This window comes from Diabrotica virgifera, chromosome 8 (genome assembly GCF_917563875.1).
Source record: "Diabrotica virgifera virgifera chromosome 8, PGI_DIABVI_V3a".
NCBI lineage: Eukaryota > Metazoa > Arthropoda > Insecta > Coleoptera > Chrysomelidae > Diabrotica > Diabrotica virgifera.
Genome location: NC_065450.1, coordinates 83094238 through 83115632, shown reverse-complemented (window position 1 = coordinate 83115632; position 21395 = coordinate 83094238). Strand labels below are relative to the sequence as shown.

Sequence of the window (21395 nt, the reverse complement as noted above, 5' to 3'; positions counted from 1 at the left end):
TTTTTCTTAGGGATGAACCTGTTTGCTGCGTCTAATATTAGGTTTTGAAATTCTCATTAGGAATGTTGTTAATGTTAGACTCAATATATTGGTTGAATTGTTCCCAATTGGCTTTTTTCACATTAAAGATACTGCGATCTTGAAGAGGGTCATTTCTTTGGGGACTATTTCTATCCTGCCCGTAACACACTACAAAAGGAAAGTGATCACTTGCTCCTATCTCTGGAAAAACTTCCCAAAGGCAGTCCACAGCCAAACCTAGAGATGCTATAGCTACGTCAGGGACACTGTTTGAGTCAGGCGGTGAAATTCTTGTCGCCTCACCTGTATTGAGAAAACACAAGTTATCCTCCTCCAAAAGATCTGCAAGACGATTGCCGTTCGGTTTGTTAGATGATGAACCCCATAAAGAATGTTGGCAATTCAAGTCACCTATGAAGAAAAACGGTTTATCACACATTTGAACCAATTCTCTAAAGATCTCCTTACGAAAACGAACATCTGGTGTCTTATACGATCCTATAATAAATTTTTTTTCAAATTTGACAATGATAGCCTGCCATTTTTCAGGCAAGTGAATATGTGAAATGTCTATCCTATCAGCTGCCAGAGATTGATGAATAAGTACCGCTATTCCACCCCATCCATCAATCCTATCATCCCTATAGCAGTAAAAATTGGGAATATGCAAATGCTGTGAAAATTTCAGATGTGTTTCATTTAGAAGAATGATATTAACATCATATTCGTTAAGAAACACCATTAGATCTTGCTTATTGTTAAAGAAACCATTAATATTCCAATGCAAAATATTAAATATAATAACTATATATACAATTTGTTACTATTATTATTATTTTTTCTTTTTAATATAAAAAATAATATATTATATTATCTGTAAGAAATAAATGACAATTCAGTCAACACTACTTTTAATAAAATTAGATGTATTATGTGACTCATCAAAACCTGCAAAATCCATATTATTATCAGAGGTTAAATCAACGTTTTTTGAAAATACACTATCCTGAGAATGTACAGGATTGCTAGTTAATGAAAGTGCAAAACTTGGGCCTTGTGATCCCATATACTTTTGTGAATCATTTAATTTGTTTAAAATCGGTAATCTAGGTAAATTTCTGCTTAGATCCTCATTTAATAAAGCTTTATGCGCCTCTTTGTCATAACTAATGTCTTTAAGAATTACTTTATTTTTCCTTTTAACTGGGATCACATGACTTTGACTCTGGAAATGGGAAGTGGAGGATGGGGATTTTTAAAGTGCTTGAGTAAATGCTCTGGGTGAACTGGATAGTAAAGAAAGAAAATCCCTACTTCTCTGAAACATTCTCGAATTTTCTGGCTTTTCCTTAATTTGGGGAAACAGCTTGGCAGCTTCAAAAAAGGTGAGATCTTGGAAGACCATTACTTCATTTATCTTTTTTTGTCTTTCGAATTCTTTGCAAATTTTATTTGTGGCAAGGTGTTCGAGATCGCAGTATAGGCATTTTGGTACAGAAACTGTGCAGTTTTGAAATGTATGTTCATCGGAACATTTCGGGCATCTTGCTTTTCCTCTGCACTGTCTTTGTGAGTGCCCAAATCTTAGGCATTTGAAACATTGCTGCACAGGAGGGATGTATGGATCTACTGTTACCAAGTTTAAATAGATAATTATTTCTTTAGGGGGAGTTCTTACGTCAAAGAGTAGTTGTACAGTTCCTGTTGGAATGTATGTAACGGTCCCATTGCTATCTAAAACTCTTTTGTTAAGTCTTCTGGCCGATATAATTTTCCCGTTTTTTTGTAATTTACTGTCGTTAACTATGTTTTCCATTGAAATATTTATACTTACATCTCTAATAATACCCCTTGATGTTAGCATTTTTTGAGGTATATAAGCAAGAAATACTTTCTCAAGAATTTCTGTGCTATTTAGTGCCATATTTGCCTGTTTGGAGGTGTTAAAAATTACTCCAATTCTATTCATGCCTTTTCTACTAATTTCTTTAATTCCAGTCGTACCCATTGTATGAAATACTTTCCCAATATCCATAGGATGGATATTACCTGCTTTTCCCTTGTCACTCTCTATCATAATAAGGAATGGGCCGAAGTCAGTGTCCTTGTATTCAACTTTTCTTCTACTAATATTTTCAATCCTAGATGATAGGTTATTAACTTCTGTTAGCATGATCTGATCGTTTTAAAATTTATTTTTTAAAGCACAGAGTTCTTTTTCTATTAAATTAATATTATTTTTATGTCTCGGGGCTAGCATGTGTATGGAATTTAAAAAATTTTGCGAGTTCAATGAAAGCAAAGCATAGATCCCGCCCCCTTTGTCAGGGGGACCGGGAGAGTTTGTGTCCATCTCCTAAGCCAGCCTCTACTCTGCTATACTACTGCTACTATGAATATATAAAGGCAAAACTTACAGAAAGGTCCTTAGTATTTCTTATTCACTACTAACGTATTATCCCGTTTTAACTTTTAACTTAACTACTAAATTAATGTTCAAACACTAACTAACTATATCTACAGTATAATTACTTAATTTATAACAATTTTAACGCGATGATTTAAGATTTTTCTGACAAAACCTATAATCACACCCACGCCCAATTCTAATTCTACGTATGACGTTCCTTCAAACTCAATTTTATCAGGTTATGTATGTGTTCTTCTTCTTTGGTTTATTGGCCTCTACCTGCATGGGTATTTTGGCCAGCTCATGCTGTCAGAATAAAAGAAAAATCCCTTAGTCATCTACAATTTAGAGTTAATAACTCAATAATTTCAAATTTTAATATTTAATTATTGCAAAAAAAAGTCACAAATGTGGGATTTGAAACAAACCTCGACAATTCTTTATTGACATGAGTGAATGCGAGACGTCTAAAATCATGGTAGAAATTAAGTTAGTTTTAGAATAAAAAATTACTACTCATTAAACTGTTTTTATTTTACTTTATTGTCTTCAATTGATTTTTAGTTTATGCGAAATCAAAAAAAAAATGTTAATGTCATGTTAACGTCATACGTAGTTATGAGGAAAGCAAAATATTGGAAATGAATGGATAAAATAATAAATAATTTGAACAATAATTTCAATACAAAATCTCCTACATAATATTTATGACCAAATCTTAAGAAAAATCAATCAATTTTTAACAATATTTCAAATTAAAATATAAAATAGTTATTTGAAAATCATATTACAATGAATTTAAAGAAGGGAATATGGAAAAATCCAGACCCTTTGAAAAGAGGATTCCCTTCCAATTACAGTCTAAATACGAGGACTGGCCAAGTACCTAAGAGGTGGAGGCCATGAAACTAAAACAAGAAGAAGTAATTTGAACAATATGTCAAAAATTACATACGAATAGATAATTCAAATCTGGGTAAAATAACAATACAATCTTTTGTATAAACAGTCTGTAATCATCTGGGTTCTTCACTTTAACTAACCGAGCCCACATTACGCAATCTCGTAATTATCTTCTTCTTCTTCTTCCTTTATCGGGTTATATCCCTCTGAATAATTCGCCCAGCTTACACCAGCGAAATCCTGTAATGATCGGCAGTTGTCCCTGAGCTAGAAAGGTTTTTGCCTTTGTTGTATTTGTCCTATGACAATTCAAAACTTCCAGTTAACTAAATAACGAGAAGAAGAGGTAGAAGCAGATTGTGTAATGGTCGGCAGTTATCCCTGTAAGAGAAAAGTTTTTACCTGTGTTATATGTCCTATATCAACTGTAAATTGTAGGTGAATGAGGGATTTGTCCTTTATTCCAAGACGATGGACTAGCCAAATACCCATGCAGGTAGAGGCCAATAAACAAAAGAAGAAGAAGACATACATAACTTATTAAAACTAGGTTTGAAAGAACGTCACGCGTAGAATTATAACCGAAGTTATCTAGCTGACGTTTAAAGGTATAAAGGTGGAAACTATCCATAATGGTAACATAAATTATAAGTTAATATCGATAAAATCCCAGCTCCACTAGTTGCATTTCTTTTTATCTCACAACTAAAGGCCCTGGGTACATAATTCGCAAATATTTTACAGCTATCCCTACTTTTTCTCTCTTTACACGGCAAATTACGTGTAGTAAAATTCACACTGGTATGGATATGTAAACATTACTAGAATGTCATTCTACTTGAAAATGTCATCATTAACTTAAAGAGATGGTTTTTGAATGTTCTTGGATCACTGTTATTTATTGTATAATTGCAAATTATTAATTCAGTTAATAAATGTGATCATTTCATTCATACGAGATTCTGACCAACAGAAAGCTACAGAAATAAAAATTAAACTGATAATTTTTGATAATATCCCGTCGTTAAGTATATTACGTCAGATGCCCTTCGTTGCTACGAAAAAATACATTCGGTGACATTAAGGACAATTAATATTTTAAAAATTATAAACGTGATGACTTTCAACCGGCAAATATTTATAACAACTGTGTGTTTAATTGTATTAATTTGTACTTACATAAATAAATTACAATAAAATTTTGGTCTTAAACAGTTTTATTCATTAAATTAATAATCGCAAAAAATTGGACTTGATCTCTAAAATTATTTTCGAATTTTTGCCCTCGTGACACTTTGACATAATTTCACTCCCCTTTGGGTCGTGAAATTAAAATTGTCAAAGTGTCACTCAGGGAAAATTCGATAATTGTAGAGCTCTTGTGCAATTATTACTGATAATTTTTTCAATAACTATCTCTTCAGTGATTGTAATAATTTATATGTACAACAAAAACTAATACTTAATCGAGAAAAGAGGATAAGTGTTAAGTGATTTTTTAATAATATATTGTTACTATGGAACGCTTACAATTTTAAACATCTTTAACAACAAAATACTTGGATCACAGAATATATTATCCTGATGTATTCTTTGCTTTGATCTTCCACAAATAATACACAATAAATAACTTTTTATTATGTTCACGTCTTAAATCAATTATTTATCAAAAACACTATATATCAATATTATTTAATCAACAACTCAAAATATTCCCGATGCCACGTCAAATATTTAAAATTTTCACTGACGGCAGTGTCTGACAATTTGCTGACAGATATTTAAAATTAAAAATCACAATAAATTTTCTCTTAGTTTTTCACTTCTGTAACTTATTAAAATAAACATTATAGAAGTTCTCAGGGACTTTCGGCCCTCACTAATAACGTAATCTTTCATTCTGCGATTAAATTTTTCAAAAATACTTATTAGTTTTTTCAGGATTCGAAAAAAATGAATCCCCATTTGAATAGCATTGCAGCTGAAAATACGTACCCATCCTCTTAATACATTTTCCATCTTTTGAGCTATTTTGCCGGTTATTAGCGCGCTCATCATTGTATATCGACGGCCATGCTGACTTCTATACTAGTAGAAAATAATTTCATTTATATTCTGTAATTAAAAATAATGATATAAAATTTAGTAAATCGCACTTTAAAACTCTAAGTACACTCCTGGTTTTATCGAGTATCCCCGACGAAAAGAATGGTCAGCCTCATCAAAACATAACGAAGTCTTTTCTGGGAGCCAAATCACATTATAACTAATTGAAGTGGATCCGGTAAAAAGAGGAACAGAGAGGGAAAACCCCTTATACTGGAACTCTTTTCAAAATGCCCGCACATGCTAAAAAGCTAAGTCCACTCACTTTTCCGTCTCGCTCTGACCTTCCTCTGGGAATAATGCATTTGACAAAGTTAATGTAAAAAGTCAACTTGGAATATGGTAGATGGAGTAGACGATAGGGACCATTTTGCAGGGTGTATTAAATGCCTTTAGAATTTCTTTTCGTAATTTTGTGTTATGTTTAAATTTGGGCCAGTAGTAAGGTTATGTGGACAATATGCCAAATTTCTGGTTTCTCACGTCAGAGGCAGACTTGCACTTTTAGTATAAACTCCATAAAATGTGTACAATCAAGTTTCTCTTTGCCTTTGTTAGTTGTGTTTTCTCTCTAACTCTAGTCTTTTTCCTTGCAATATTTTGAATCTTAATTTATGTCGTCTTTGGTCATACATACGTTGATTTGCATCCATGTTGGTACAATATTTCTATTTTCTACAATATTATCTAATTCCGTGGTAACTATTATTTCATATTTGATTTGCCCTTCTGCAAATAGTATTCTAACAGGGTTACTTTCTTGATACATTTTAGTAGTGTTTAGTTTGTAGAAACTCTTAAAAATAAAATTTAACTCTTTGAATTTTTTGGTGTTTAGTGTGGATTCTAGTTGTTCTACTTAAGACATTCTCCAGGGAAAAAGGTTATAAAAATCTACAAGTGCCACAGGTGATCCATTTCTTAGACTTAATTTGGATTACAGTATATTATCATATTTAAGCATATGACCACGTGTGGTTTAAGAAGAAAGGAGCGCGTGTAACGTTTGAGGCTTAACGAGTTAAACAAGATTAAGGAATATAAGTTCAGTAAATACACCAAGCAGGTAGCGGGTAGATACTCTCATACGACTTAATTATGAGGAGGTTTCCATTTATTGGAATATATCCATTTATTGTACGCATGAGAGGTACCTCTGGAATGGAATAATTAAAACGATCGAAAGTATCTGAATATACCAGAACAACACAAAAAAAGTAAAAGTAGATGAAGAACTAACTGACCCAATTGAAGGTGGCAATGGGATAAAACAGGGAGACTCGATGAGTTCTCTATTGTTCAACCTAATCATGGATGAAATAATAAAAAAAGTAAGAAAAAAAAAAGGATATCAAATGGGAGAAAAACAACTTAAAATAATCTGCTATGCAGACGATGCAATACTAATCTCTCAAAGCAAAGATGATTTACAACGTATGCTGCAACAACTTAATATAACCGCTAGAAAATTTAACATGTTAATTTTCCCAAAAAGACTAAATGCATGGTTATTACAGCAAATCTAATAAGGTGTAAATTAGAGATGGAGGGTCAGATAATAAAACAAGTCATCGAGTTTAAATATCTAGGCATCACACTATCTAGCTAGGGAAAGCTCGAAACAGAAGGGAAGATCAGGTAAATAAAGCAAACACAGCCGCAGGTTGCCTGAATGAAACAATATGGAGAAATAAACATATCGGAAAAGAAGTGAAAGGCAGAATTTACAAAACAGTCATCAGACCAATAATAGCATACGCGGCAGAAACACGACCTGATACAGAGAGGACAAAAATAATGCTAGAAACAGCAGAGATGAAAACACTTCGAAAAATCGATAGTAACACACTATGGGATAGAGCTAGAAATGCAGATATACGACAGAGACGCAAGGTGGACAACATTAATAACTGGATGAATAGAAGAGTAGAATGGAATGACCACATAAGCCGAATGATGACAAATAGAGTAGTAAGGACGGCGAGAGACGGTTCCCTAATAGAAAGATGACTACGAAAACTATGGAGTGAGAACTTACTGGAGGCAGATTAAAACACAGACAGACTCATGTCTACACAAGAAGAAGAAGAAGAAGAAGAAGAAGAAGAAGAAGAAAAAGAAGAAGAAGAAGACTTCATTATGAGACAGACCTACCTTAGGGTCTAGATTTTGTCGAGTCAATCTAGCGCTATCTCCCGACCTCCTAAAGAGAAGTCATGATCCCAACCATTTCCTTACCAAGTACCCACAAATATTTTCAAGCATCCAATTTTCAAGATAATAGAAAACATCAAATGATTACTGGTCTAAGTAATCCCCTTTTGTTAGCCAACAACTTAGCGTTCAGGAACTAATAAGCATAAGGGCTTTTTACTGACTTTAAAAAGAGAAATTATTCCTAAAGTCGGATACAACTACGTCTCAAGTTCAGTGACATGGCTATGCAGGAGGCAACGAGAAATTGCACTATACTGCATTAAGGATCCATATGGACATTCCCAGAAAATCTTTATCATGATCGATAAAAATCAAATCATGGCCCATAATCCCGAGCAGACCTTCAATGGGTAGGAGGTGCTAAGAATTCCCGGATCTTTCAGAAGAAAGGTAGCAACTTCAAATGTTCGCAGGTTATTTTAAAGTACAAAAACACATAATAGGTACGTCCGAGAGATGAAACGACTCAAAATAGACATTATGGGAATCAGCGAGATGCGTTGGCCAAACACAGGAGTAAAATGAATAGAAGAACATGACATTTAATATTCCGTTAAACAGAATACGCCACACTGGAATTATGTAGAGTTCCTGGCAAAAGGCAATATAAAGAGATACATACAGAATAAATCAGTTTATTCAGAAAATTTATCAGTGTTTCAACTACATACATAATGGTAGGGGAGGAAAGTATGCTAAATGTGCAGTTACTCGAGCGCTTTGGGGACCTATTGGGTTGTGAAGAGTAGGTCCTGAAACCAAAAAAAGTTAAGTAAAGTTTTCCATTTTAGTCGGCGCTTGCCATTTTTTAATTTCATTTTTCATTTCCAACAATTGTTTTTTCCGATTATAACGCCATCTATCCATAATTCGAAAAAATGTTTCGAATAAAAGCTACTTATTTTTACGTAAGGAATCCAAATCTGCAATAAAAAATGGGGCTCCTATTTAAGATTTTAAAATAGCCCACCCCATTCCCGTGTGGGGTTGTGTTTGGTGCCATCCGATAGGTTTTTCAAACATATTGAATAAGTTTATTTTACAGTTTTTCGATCTAATGTTCATTTTGCGAAATATCGCGGGATTCTTATTTAAAATATTAAATTTACCCCCACCCCTCTCCGTGGGAAGTCGTATATCATTCGATAGATTTTTAAAAAATATTGAGCATATATTTTTTAGTTTTTCAAGCTGTCATTAATTTCACGAAATATTCGCTTTTTTCTTGTGAAACTTTGGGGCTCACCCATTTCCTTACGCCCGGCTCAAATCGTCAGATTTTTTAAATATACCCTCTTTTGCATGTACTTAACTTACCTTATGTTAATCTGACAATTTCGAGTTTTTTTAAGGATAGATTTTATTTTTCGGGCCCCCCTTAACGTATTCCCCTGTGTTAAGAGCCAATATATGGTACATCTGCAGTCTACCAGGTTTCTCCCCATATAATAATCTGACGCGCTCGAGTAACTGCAAAAATCCCCGCTTGGGCTCCCCTACCATAATTGTATACCCATTTGAGATAATATAATTGCTTTTTATCGATCAATACAGTGCCACTAGTAATAGTTAAGTCCAATACATGTTTATGATCCTACTTGCAATAGTTCTGGCAAAGAAGTAGAAAACTTTTATAGTGATATCAATAAAGATCAAAATTAACAGATATTATCATACTTATGGTTTGGGAATACCAAACGAGGGAACACATAGATCGGTTAATACAATTTTGTCACGAAGAAGATTTATTTGTAACTAACACACATTATAAACAACTCACAAAAACCATATATACATGGAGCTTTAATACAGATATAAGTATTTGGAACCAAATAGATTACATCATTATTAACCAAATATTCAAGGATATTGTACTAAATAAAAACTTACCAAAGCCGACGTTTTTAAATTTTTAAGCTTAACTGTAGATAATGTTTTGATAATGTAATAAGAAATTGGACAGCACTCAAAAAATAAAAACTGAGAAAAGCATCCAAGATACTTGGAGGCAGCTCCAAACGACCATTGCTGGTGCTATTGAAAATAAGTTAAAATGAAATGAGACCACATACAAATGCTGGAAAACCGAGAACATTCTAAAATTCATGGACCTGCGCAGGATCTAGGCTCATATAAAAATGGTTATCGGGTTTGTTAAATTTTTCACATGCAAAAAATAATCTTATATTTTTTGCTGTATGATTTTACTAATTTTCATTCTCAATTTTAAACAATTCTTAAGCCAACCCTGAGTAAAGTACCTAGTTCATCCCTACCTAATTTTATCCCATCCATTACAGACAATTATTGCTAAGATGAAGCAATGCGCAATGCTATCTCGATCTATATCACAGACCACTAATTACTCTCTAATAGCCACTTTACACGTTGCAAGTAATTGCGAAATTTATTGCACAAGTTCTTGCAGCAATAGAAATTGCACCATGTCATACGAAAATTGCACAGAAAAGTTGCTGCAACTTATTGCATCAAGAAGTTGCAGCTAAATAGAAGCTGTGCTATTTTTCATGCAATTTTTTCTGCAATTTGAATATATTTTTAATAACTTTTGCTTTTAAGGCTAAACCCTTCGTATTTTTTTTTACTTTTCTGTCAACTTTTGAAGACATTGATATTCTGTCATCCTTCCAAGTTTGATTGTTTACAAATTTTATTTTAATTGTAATAAGGTAATGGCGCGTCCGCATTAGTAAATTTTTCGTGAGTATTGCACTAAAAGTTCGTCACAAGAATTTGCGTCGCAACAATTTGCGTCGCAAAAATTTGCGTCGCAAATTTTTACCAGAGAGAACGCGATGCTCAAATCATTTGATCTTCACTCGAAAACGATAACCGATGGAGCGTGTGCGTTGTGTGCGTCGAAAATTCTTGCGTCCGATTTATGCGACGAACACGTCCACACCAGCACAATTTACTTCGAACACGCAAATATTTGCGACGAACAGATGGTATGCATGAAAAATTTACCAATGCGGACGCGGAATAAGATTGTGATAATTAACAGAGGTAATGATAAAAGTACAATAAAATGTCAAATAATCAATGAACAAGTGAAATTTTGACCTTTGTTTAAGTAACAAGAATTTAAGGAAATGTAACAACTATAAATAGAAACTGAAATAAAAGCAGATTAAGGTTAAATCAAATAAGACTTTTGATTTGAGAGTTTCTTCTCTGTTAACTGTCAAAGAAATTTCTGTTTATTTCATGTCAGTTTATGCAATTGTTGCACCGTGTAATCACTTTATAGCAGAAAGTTAGTTGCAACTTATTGCACAAGTTCTTGCGCAAGAAACTGTGCAATTAATTTCGTAATTACTTGCATCTGCGGTTGAAGGCAAAATACGCGAACCTTGCTTTGGGTTTAAACTCAATACGAAAACGAACATCGTCAACAGTAATCACTCTCTCTCTCTCTCTCTCTCTCTCTCTCTCTCTCTCTCTCTCTCTCTCTCTCTCTCGCTCGCTCTCTCTCTCGCTCGCTCTCTCTCTCGCTCGCTCTCTCTCTCGCTCGCTCTCTCTCTCGCTCTCTCTCTCGCTCTCTCTCTCTCTCTCTCTCTCTCTCTCTCTCTCTCTCTCTCTCTCTCTCTCTCTCTCTCTCTCTTGTGTTAGCTCTCGTATAAAACACATTCTATATCAGTTGTACCTTTTTTTTAGAAGCAACCATGCTTCAACCTTAGGTGCCTATAAAGTGGCAACAGCCTGAAGGCCCCGACATATATGCAAAAATGCTCCATTGTTCTTTAAAGTATTTGGATAGGTGGGGGTCGATAGGTAAAGAAGTTGAAGAAAATTGAAAAGAAGACGAAGAAGAAAACGAAAAGTTGGACGCCAACCTACGCCAACCTAGGATTTTACCTTACCTTACCTTACCTTGTAGGGGTCTACCCCAAAATCCCGATAGCCAAAATCCGACAGCCACAATCCCGACCACCAAAATCCCGACACGCCAGAATCACGACAGGCCAAAATCCCGACAGGCCAGAATCCCGACAAGTTTGATAAGTTACTTTTTAACATATTTATTTCTTGTTTTTTGTTTGTGGCCATCTGTTTTTTATTTTTTGTTACTAAACAAAAGTATTTACCATTTAATATGAACTGATTTTCTAAATAAAATTTCTAACATTCGTATATGAATTAAATTATCTTTTTGCCAATATATAGTCCAATAATATAGTATATGTAGGTATAATCAAATCCTGAATTCAAGTTTACCATTTCAGTAAGTATAGCTTTTATATTATAAAATGAAGTGTTTATAATTTTTTCTTTTAAAATACATAATAATTAGAACCCGTACTTATTAGTAAGTAATAGGTTTTCAATTTCAATACTCTATAATATGATTTGGTATTGCATTTGAAATGGAAACAATACATATTCAAAATGTAGTCGTCGGAATTTTTACTTATGCGAGGATTGTTGCATGTCGGGATTTTGGCCTGTCTGGATTCTGGCGTGTCGGGATTCTGGTGTGTCGGTGTTTTGGCCGTCGGGATTTTGGCTGTCGGGATTTCGGCTGTCGGGATTTTGAGCGCCACCGACCTTGTAGATACAATCAAACAGGAACTAACTGATAGCCAAATTACTCTGTAAAATTATATGAAATGTAGGTGGATTAAATAAAAAAAATTAAGTTAATAAAAAAATGACAGTCATAAGAAAAATGACCATTATTATTGGTAATTTATTTTATAAAAAAGTCTTAACAACAATGTAGCAAAGAACCAAAAAAAAACTAAACATAAAATAAACAAGATAGAAAACACAAACCCGTTAAAGATATAAAAAAATATAAACCGTTAAAGAAATACAAATCCCTCTTCTACTTTCATTTGGCATACGCAGAATTGCCTTATCTTCATTATTTTCTGTCTTATGTTATTGCAAACCAAAGGTCTCTGGGATAAACAAATAGAATAACTTTTAAACTAATTAATGGATATGCCTCAAATTTGGAAGATTTGTTAAATACCCCAATACCCCACTTTTAGTAAAACCCTAATGTTCTAAGTTAAATTTTTTAAAAGTTATTAACAAATGTCGATTTTCATTTGTTTTGCAATTTGCGATGCAACAAATTGACTTATTAACATTCAAAATTCGGCATTTTTAACCTATTTCATTGTTCTATACAATCAAATTTTATAATTTTATGTCAACTATTTAGCTTTTTAATGGGTGCAACAAAATCGAAGAAATCGCGTTTTTTCCACTAATTTGTTAATGAATAAAAACGGACGCGAACTCTAGGCATGAAATAGGTAGGTTTTCTTCCTGTAGGTCTACAATAACTAAAAAAGTAATCAGCTACCTGGATATTTGAGTGTCCTGAGAAAATTCTTATTTCTCTGGACTATTATTGCTACAAATGAAGAAAAACTATTATTAAAATACCTAAATGAGTTGTAAATGGATGGCAGTTTTTCAGTTAGTTTTAGTTATAAAAACTGTGATACGAGTATATATCATATTATTACTAAGCTTTAATCACATAATATATTATGTTAAAAATAATATTATTTTTAAATTTATTTTATTATTAAATACCCAACATTATCACGTTTTCATTATGAATATATTTTATCTAATTAGAAAAACTAATTAATTATGATCAGGCTCCAAATACCACCATATCCCATTTTCAGAAAAAAACGTAATTAATCATAAATATTAAAACGTAAATCTTTGGAAACAAACAACTATGATGTATAGTGTAATCCTCAAATGACTGTTTTTAATCCGAATAAGTAACTTGTCTGTCTTTTATTTTTGACCTCGATTTCACAACCCCCACATCCTATATCGCTCGTCTAAATGTATGTTCAATCTCAAAGAAAATCAATTTTCCATGATTGCTATGAAACATTACTGATTCATTACGTAAAAACCCGTGTTTTATTTTTAAAATTGTTATATTTCCGGCAAATATAACACAGGCAATTAAATTTTTACTGAGTTGATAGACAAGGCGAAAACGGCGGGTTCGAAGTGAAAAATATTCCCATGAGATTTTTTGCATAATCACATAAGTGAGACATCTCAGAATAAGGTTCAAAAGTCGCCCACATGAAAAGTGGGCCAATTTTTTTTAACAATTTTTTCTAATCAAATTGCAAGAATCAATATTTTTGGCCCGAACAATTTTTTCTTTAATTTTTTGGACCATTCTGGGCAAAAAAAGTTGATCGTTTTCGATTTATAAACAATTTTCAAGGCTTAATAACTCGGTTAAAAGTTATTATTATGAAAGTCAATATATGACTAAATCAAAGTTTAAAGCCCCCCCTACAAGATCCTGAAGAAATTTTTGTAATTATTTTATTACTAAGCTGTTATTTTTAAGTAATAATAGTAAGCGCCATGCACGTGTGCGGTGGCTGTAAATGCTGAGTGCGAGAGACAAGCCATTCCAGCATAGCAGTCCAATTGTGCATCTTACTCGCACTCACATTTACAGCTGCGTCAATACGATCTAACCGCTCATTGTTTTTAATTAAAAATAACAGCTTAGTAGTAAATTAATGACACAGATTTCTTCAGGATCATGTAGCGGCGACTTTAAACTTTGATTTAGTCACTTTCTGACTTTCATAATAATAATTTTTAACCGAGTTATTAAGTCTTAAAAATGACCATTTTCGCGTTTTTCAAATTTTAAATTTCTTATAACTCGAAAAAGATCAACTTTAGAGAAAAATTATAAGAGATCTTTTTTGTCCAGAATGGTCCAAAAAACCTAAAAAAAAATTAAAAAATCCACAAGGAAAAGAAAAGGTTTTCCTGTAGTTGGCTGTATAACATCAATCACAAAATTGGAAAGAAATCCTTTGTAAAAGGTATAAAATTTTTTTTATTAAAAATCCCTTAAAAGGGCTACATCACAACAAAACGTTTTCGATTTTTATAAAAAATCATCATCAGTGTTCGATCTAAAAATAAGTATAACCGATTTAATGAATATAAAGTTAGTATTTAAATTTTGACAAAGGTTAGAGCAAGTTGGTTATACTTACAAACTGGATGCTAGCTGAGCCACAAAAGAAAAATATCTGGGTAAAAACCCTTTACATAAAATATAGATGCCTTAAAAGTGCATACTTCAATAAAAAGGCCTGTGATGGTCATATGGCAAACAGGATAATGCCCTAAGGTAAAGTATACAGGTTACCCAACACGTGGGATCCAAATTGAGTTGATCACATTTCAATGACTTAATGGCAACTGAATGCGAAATGAGTGATGTTTCTGAAAGGTGTCAAAAGACAGATGGACAACGCGACGTGGAATTTACCCTGTATTACGACAGCCAACTAATTGTTTGTAAAATATTTAATGAAAATTTACATAGTAATAACAAACATCAACAAAGTTGTGGCTATAATTACATTTAAGTAAGTATCTTGAATATGTAAGATGAACGTGGAGTATGAAATGATTTTTATAATGAGAATTAGCCAGAATCTATGCAGCCACCTATACATAATTCAAATATTGATGAATGCGGTTCCTATTCAAATTGAAGTAAGTCCAACTGTGCTGTTGAAAATTTAATTTACTATGAATTAAAAGGAGTGTTTGGTTTAATTGTACTAATGGCAGAGTAAATTAGAGAGTCTGTAGTAAATGGAAGTCTGATATTAAAGTAGTGTTGAAATTAAGATAAGTTGTATGAGTCACAGGAGGAAACTGATATGATATAATGATATGTGAATTAATTGGTTAAGGTACCTGAGTATTGATATTGGACGTGAAGAAGAATATCAATTGAACTAATAACCTGGCAAAAGTATGAGATCCTTTTATGTAACATAGACATCTAGGACTAAACATGTTTATGAAATAGGGATTTTTTCTATTTTCTATTTTTTATACCAAGTTATCGAGTTGAATTGAAAAGGTTTAAAACTGGATAGATGTATGAAGGTGTATTGTAAAACAAGCAATATGTGTAAAATTAGAAGGTAGTGAATAATTTGTGATTTGATATCAGAATTGTTTACTGTAATGAGGTGTGATGAAAAAGGCTGGGCGCCCCAGAAACCAGACCCCACATCCTATGGAAAAGAGAGTGGAAGAATTAGTATAAAATCCTTTTATAAATATTTTTCTGAAGTTTAGTTGGACCCATAACGAAAACCTGATCAAATGGCAATAAGTTATGAAATTGGGTGGAAGCGATCAAATAGTGTTAGAGTTGTGACTGGTCGATTTAATAAAAACTGTGGAAAAATTTAAAGTAGATTATTTTGGAAGACTAGTAGAAGTTAAGGGATAATGAGTTGATGTTAGAAATGTCATCTGTTAAATAAGTAAATATGGAGGAAAGTTAATATAAATGAAAAAGAGTTTGGAAACAGCAAAGAAGTTTGTAAATTTAGGTTAAGAAAAAAGTTGACGATGTGAGGGATTGAAATCACGATTGAAAGACACATGGCGGTTAACAGAGTTAGGGTTTCTTTGCTTTTCTCTAATTATTTCCAAGTCCTCGTATAGGTCCAGTCTTAAGAAATTCTTTTGAGGTATGTTGTGTATTAGAGAAACATTTTCCGGAATGTTAAGAGTATGATTGTTTTGTTTTAAATGTTGAGAAAAGGTGGAAGTGTTCTCTCTTTTTGTGTGTTCAAGGGAACGAGATGCTAGTGACCTACAAGTTCTTCCTATGTACGTAGCATCACACTCAGAGCATTGAAGTTTATAAACCCCACTACGATTCATGTAGTTGATAGGGTCTTTGGAGTTGGAAAGACATTGTCCCAAATTATTGGAAACTTTAAAAGAGATGTGTATGTTGTCAACTGATCTCTTGATAATATTACTGATATCACCGGAAAGGCTCTCTTGATGGAAAGGTAATGAAGCATAAATGGGTCTGGTGGTCAGATCCCTGGGAAACGCAGCCTCCCTCAGAACCCTCAGTTGTCTCTTATGAAGGAGTTTGGTTAGAAGGTTTGGTTCGTAACCGTTATTGAAAGCAATTTGTTTGATAGTGTTGAGTTCTTTAGTGTAGTTAGATTGAGATAGGGGGATGGTTTCTAGACGGTGTATGTAACTGTGGAAGGCAGAGTATTTATGTGACATTGGATGGTTTGAAGACAAGGGTATGACATGATCAGTCTGTGTTGGTTTCCTGTAAATACTAAAATCGAAGTGGTCATTCAATCTGGTGATGGTGAGGTCGAGAAAGTTAATTGAATTGGATGATTTAAGTTCCATAGTGAACTTAATGTTGGGGTGGATTTGATTAATTTTAGAAAGCAATAGCTCAGCTGATGTGGAGGGTCCTGTTAAGAAAACTAGACAATCATCTACGTATCGAAACCAGTGTAGAATTTCAGGATTTTTCATAATCTGTGTGGATTTTAAATGATCCATAAATATATCAGCTAAGAGAGGAGATAGACAACTGCCCATAGCTAGGCCATCAGGTTGCCTGTAATATGTATTATTAAATACAAAGAAATCTTGAGATAAGCAAAACTGTAATAATTGGATGATTGAATTCGTAGTAGACATAGCAATGGAGCTGGCTCTAAGAAGAGAATGTACCAGATTAATAGATTCTTGTTTGGGGACCGAAGTAAAAAGGTTGCTGATGTCGAATGAAAGCATAGTAATGTTGGGATGAAGATTAATTTGTTGAAGTTTATTGACTAGATGATTGGTGTTTCTCAGTCAAAAACACCAATCATCTAGTCAATAAACTTCAACAAATTAATCTTCATCCCAACATTACTATGCTTTCATTCGACGTCAGCAACCTTTTTACTTCGGTCCCCAAACAAGAAAATATTAATCTTGTACATTCTCTTCTTAGAGCCAGCTCCATTACTATGTCTTCTAACAATTCAATCATCCAATTATTACAATTTTGCTTATCTCAAGATTTCTTTGTATTTAATAATACATATTACAGGCAACCTGATGGCCTAGCTATGGGTAGTTGTCTATCTCCTCTCTTAGCTGATATATTTATGGATCATTTAGAATCCACACAGAGTATGAAAAATCCTGAAATTCTACACTGGTTTCGATACGTAGATGATTGTCTAGTTTTCTTAAAAGGACCCTCCACATCAGCTGAGCTATTGCTTTCTAAAATTAATCAAATCCACCCCAACATTAAGTTCACTATGGAACTTGAATCATCCAATTTAATTAACTTTCTCGACCTCACCATCACCAGATTGAATAACCACTTCGATTTTAGTATTTATAGGAAATCAACACAGACTGATCATGTCATACCCTTGTCTTCAAACCATCCAATGTCACATAAATACTCTGTCTTCCACAGTTACATACACCGTCTAGAAACCATCCCCCTATCTCAATCTAACTACACTAAACAACTCAACATTATCAAATAAATTGCTTTCAATAACGGTTACGAACCAAACCTTATAACCAAACTCCTTCATAAGAGACAACTGAGGGTTCTGGGGAAGGCTGCGTTTCCCAGGGATCTGACCACCAGACCCATTTATGCTTCATTACCTTTTCATCAAGAGAGCCTTTCCGGTGATATCAGTAATATTATCAAGAGATCAGTTGACAACATACACATCTCTTTTAAAGTTTCCAATAATTTAGGACAGTGTCTTTCCAACTCCAAAGACCCTATCAACTACATGAATCGTAGTGGGGTTTATAAACTTCAATGCTCTGACTGTGATGCTACGTACATAGGAAGAACTTGTAGGTCACTAGCATCTCGTTCCCTTGAACACACAAAAAGAGAGAACACTTCCACCTTTTCTCAACATTTAAAACAAAACAGTCATACTCTTAACATTCCGGAAAATGTTTCTCTAATACACAACATACCTCAAAAGAATTTCTTAAGACTGGACCTATACGAGGACTTGGAAATAATTAGAGAAAAGCAAAGAAGCCCTAACTCTGTTAACCGCCATGTGTCTTTCAATCGTGATTTCAATCCCTCACATCGTCAACTTTTTTCTTAACCTAAATTTCCAAACTTCTTTGCTGTTTCCAAACTCTTTTTCATTTATATTAACTTTTCCTCCATATTTACTTATTTAACAGATGACATTTCTAACATCAACTCATTATCCCTTAACTTCTACTAGTCTTCCAAAATAATCTACTTTAACTTTTTCCACAGTTTTTATTAAATCGACCAGTCACAACTCTAACACTATTTGATCGCTTCCACCCAATTTCATAACTTATTGCCATTTGATCAGGTTTTCGTTATCGGTCCAACTAAACTTCAGAAAAATATTTATAAAAGGATTTTATACTAATTCTTCCACTCTCTTATCCATAGGATGTGGGGTCTGGTTTCTGGGGCGCCCAGCCTTTTTCATCACACCTCATTACAGTAAACAATTCTGATATCAAATCACAAATTATTCACTACCTTCTAATTTTACACATATTGCTTGTTTTACAATACACATTCATACATCTATCCAGTTTTAAACCTTTTCAATTCAACTCGATAACTTGGTATAAAAAATAGAAAATAGAAAAAATCCCTATTTCATAAACATGTTTAGTCCTAGATGTCTATGTTACATAAAAGGATCTCATACTTTTGCCAGGTTATTAGTTCAATTGATATTCTTCTTCACTTCCAATATCAACACTCAGATACCTTAACCAATTAATTCACATATCACTATATCATATCAGTTTCCTCCTGTGACTCATACAACTTATCTTAATTTCAGCACTACTTTAATATCAGACTTCCATTTACTACAGACTCTCTAATTTACTCTGCCATTAGTACAATTAAACCAAACACTCCTTTTAATTCATAGTAAATTAAATTTTCAACAGCACAGTTGGACTTACTTCAATTTGAATAGGAACCGCATTCATCAACCTTTGAATTATGTATAGGTGGCTGCATAGATTCTGGCTAATTCTCATTATAAAAATCATTTCATACTCCACGTTCATCTTACATATTCAAGGTACTTACTTAAATGTAATTACAGCCACAACTTTGTTGATGTTTGTTATTACTATGTAAATTTTCATTAAATATTTTACAAACAATTAGTTGGCTGTCGTAATACAGGGTAAATTCCACGTCACGTTGTCCATCTGTCTTTTGACACCTTTCAGAAACATGACTCATTTCGCATTCAGTTGCCATTAAGTCATTGAAATGTGATCAACTCAATTTGGATCCCACGTGTTGGGTAACCTGTATACTTTACCTTAGGGCATTATCCTGTTTGCCATGTGACCATCACAGGCCTTTTTATTGAAGTATGCACTTTTAAGGCATCTATATTTTATGTAAAGGGTTTTTACCCAGATATTTTTCTTTTGTGGCTCAGCTAGCATCCAGTTTGTAAGTATAACCAACTTGCTCTAACCTTTGTCAAAATTTAAATACTAACTTTATATTCATTACATCGGTTATAGTGTAGGAAACAGAGGTTGAACTTTGCAAAATGGACACAAGTCCGGTTTTATTTTTTTTCTGGCATTTCAAGGGGTGCTTATTATAAGACTAACTTTTTCTGAAAAAATTTCGCCCCGGAACCCCCCTTTTCACCCCTTTAAAGGGGGTAATTTATGGTTTTTGCAGAACGTAGCCCTTCCTGTACCTTTTACAAAAAATTTCTTTTATAGTAATATGAAGAGGACTGTATTTTCTACGATTTATTTCCGACAGCATCTCTCTGTCATCCACCGTTTAGCAAGGGTGGCGCCCCAAAGTTGACAAGTTTTTAAAAAAGATGTTTTTAAAAAATATATATTTTTCCCTAACTGTAAAGGAAATTAAAAAGAAATGCTGCGGAGATTATTCACAAATAGATGATTGATTTTTTGGTGTAGGTTTCACTTAAGCGTAATTGCCCTTTTTTTAATTACAAGGTGTTACATTTTAAAAAACCCCTTTTTATACCATCTGAACCATTTATGCTAGAGTAAAACGACTTTCAGCGATTACCCACGTACTGGTGTTATTTACAAATTTGTATAATGCACCCCCATTTTTTCCCGGAACCACCCAAAAAAAAGAAGAATTAATAAATAAAGTGATTTTTTTGGAATCCTTCACACACAATGCCCTTCATTAATATGCTTCATATATCATTTTGTGCAAGTTATTATTACTCATGCATGGACACTAAAAGCGATTTCCTAGTGCAACCCCTGTAGCCAAAAACAATAAATAAAATGGGGGGTTGAAATTTTTTTTTTGTTTTTTGCTTTTTGATACATATGGGCATATGCTTCATCAATAGTGCTTTTCAAAAATATATATGGTTATTGCAACATCCCTGCGCAAACCACCCCTATCATTGAAAATATACTGCAGAAACTACCCCTATACCTTATCCAGCATGTTTTTACAATTTTCTCATTACCTATTCATTTTTTTTATACAAAACTTATACAAGGTTAAAGACCACTATTTACTCTAAAAATTAGGTCCTACTCATTTTCTTCGTTTAAGCAACCGTTACGGCACAGTGGCGCCGTAAACCTCATATATGCTTTGACGGGCTCCAATTTTTGTTTATTTTTTCGTCATCTGTTCGTTTTATTGATAAAGTACTTATGCAAAATAAAACAACACAGTGTAACCTACAAATTATGTCTTATGCACATTTTACATTCTTTGCTCCCCAAAGCCACAGTGATGGCCCAATATAAATTTTTGCATATTTTCGCCACCTACACGCATTTTATTGCGTTAATGCTACCTTAATAGCACAAT

General features: G+C 33.4%; 1 protein-coding gene across 1 annotated transcript; it reads right to left on the bottom strand.

Annotated features, from left to right (window-relative positions):
* Window positions 1-1276: 1276 nt before the first annotated feature.
* On the bottom strand, window positions 1277-2194 carry LOC126890194 (uncharacterized). Its single transcript, XM_050659047.1, has one exon. The coding sequence runs from the start codon at window positions 2192-2194 to the stop codon at window positions 1277-1279; it is 918 nt and encodes a 305-aa protein (XP_050515004.1).
* Between the last annotated feature and the right edge of the window lie 19201 nt (window positions 2195-21395).

Bases quoted from the DNA above. Each gene is read 5' to 3' on its own strand.
- LOC126890194 (XM_050659047.1), bottom strand. From the start codon at position 2,194: ATGCTAACAGAAGTTAATAACCTATCATCTAGGATTGAAAATATTAGT.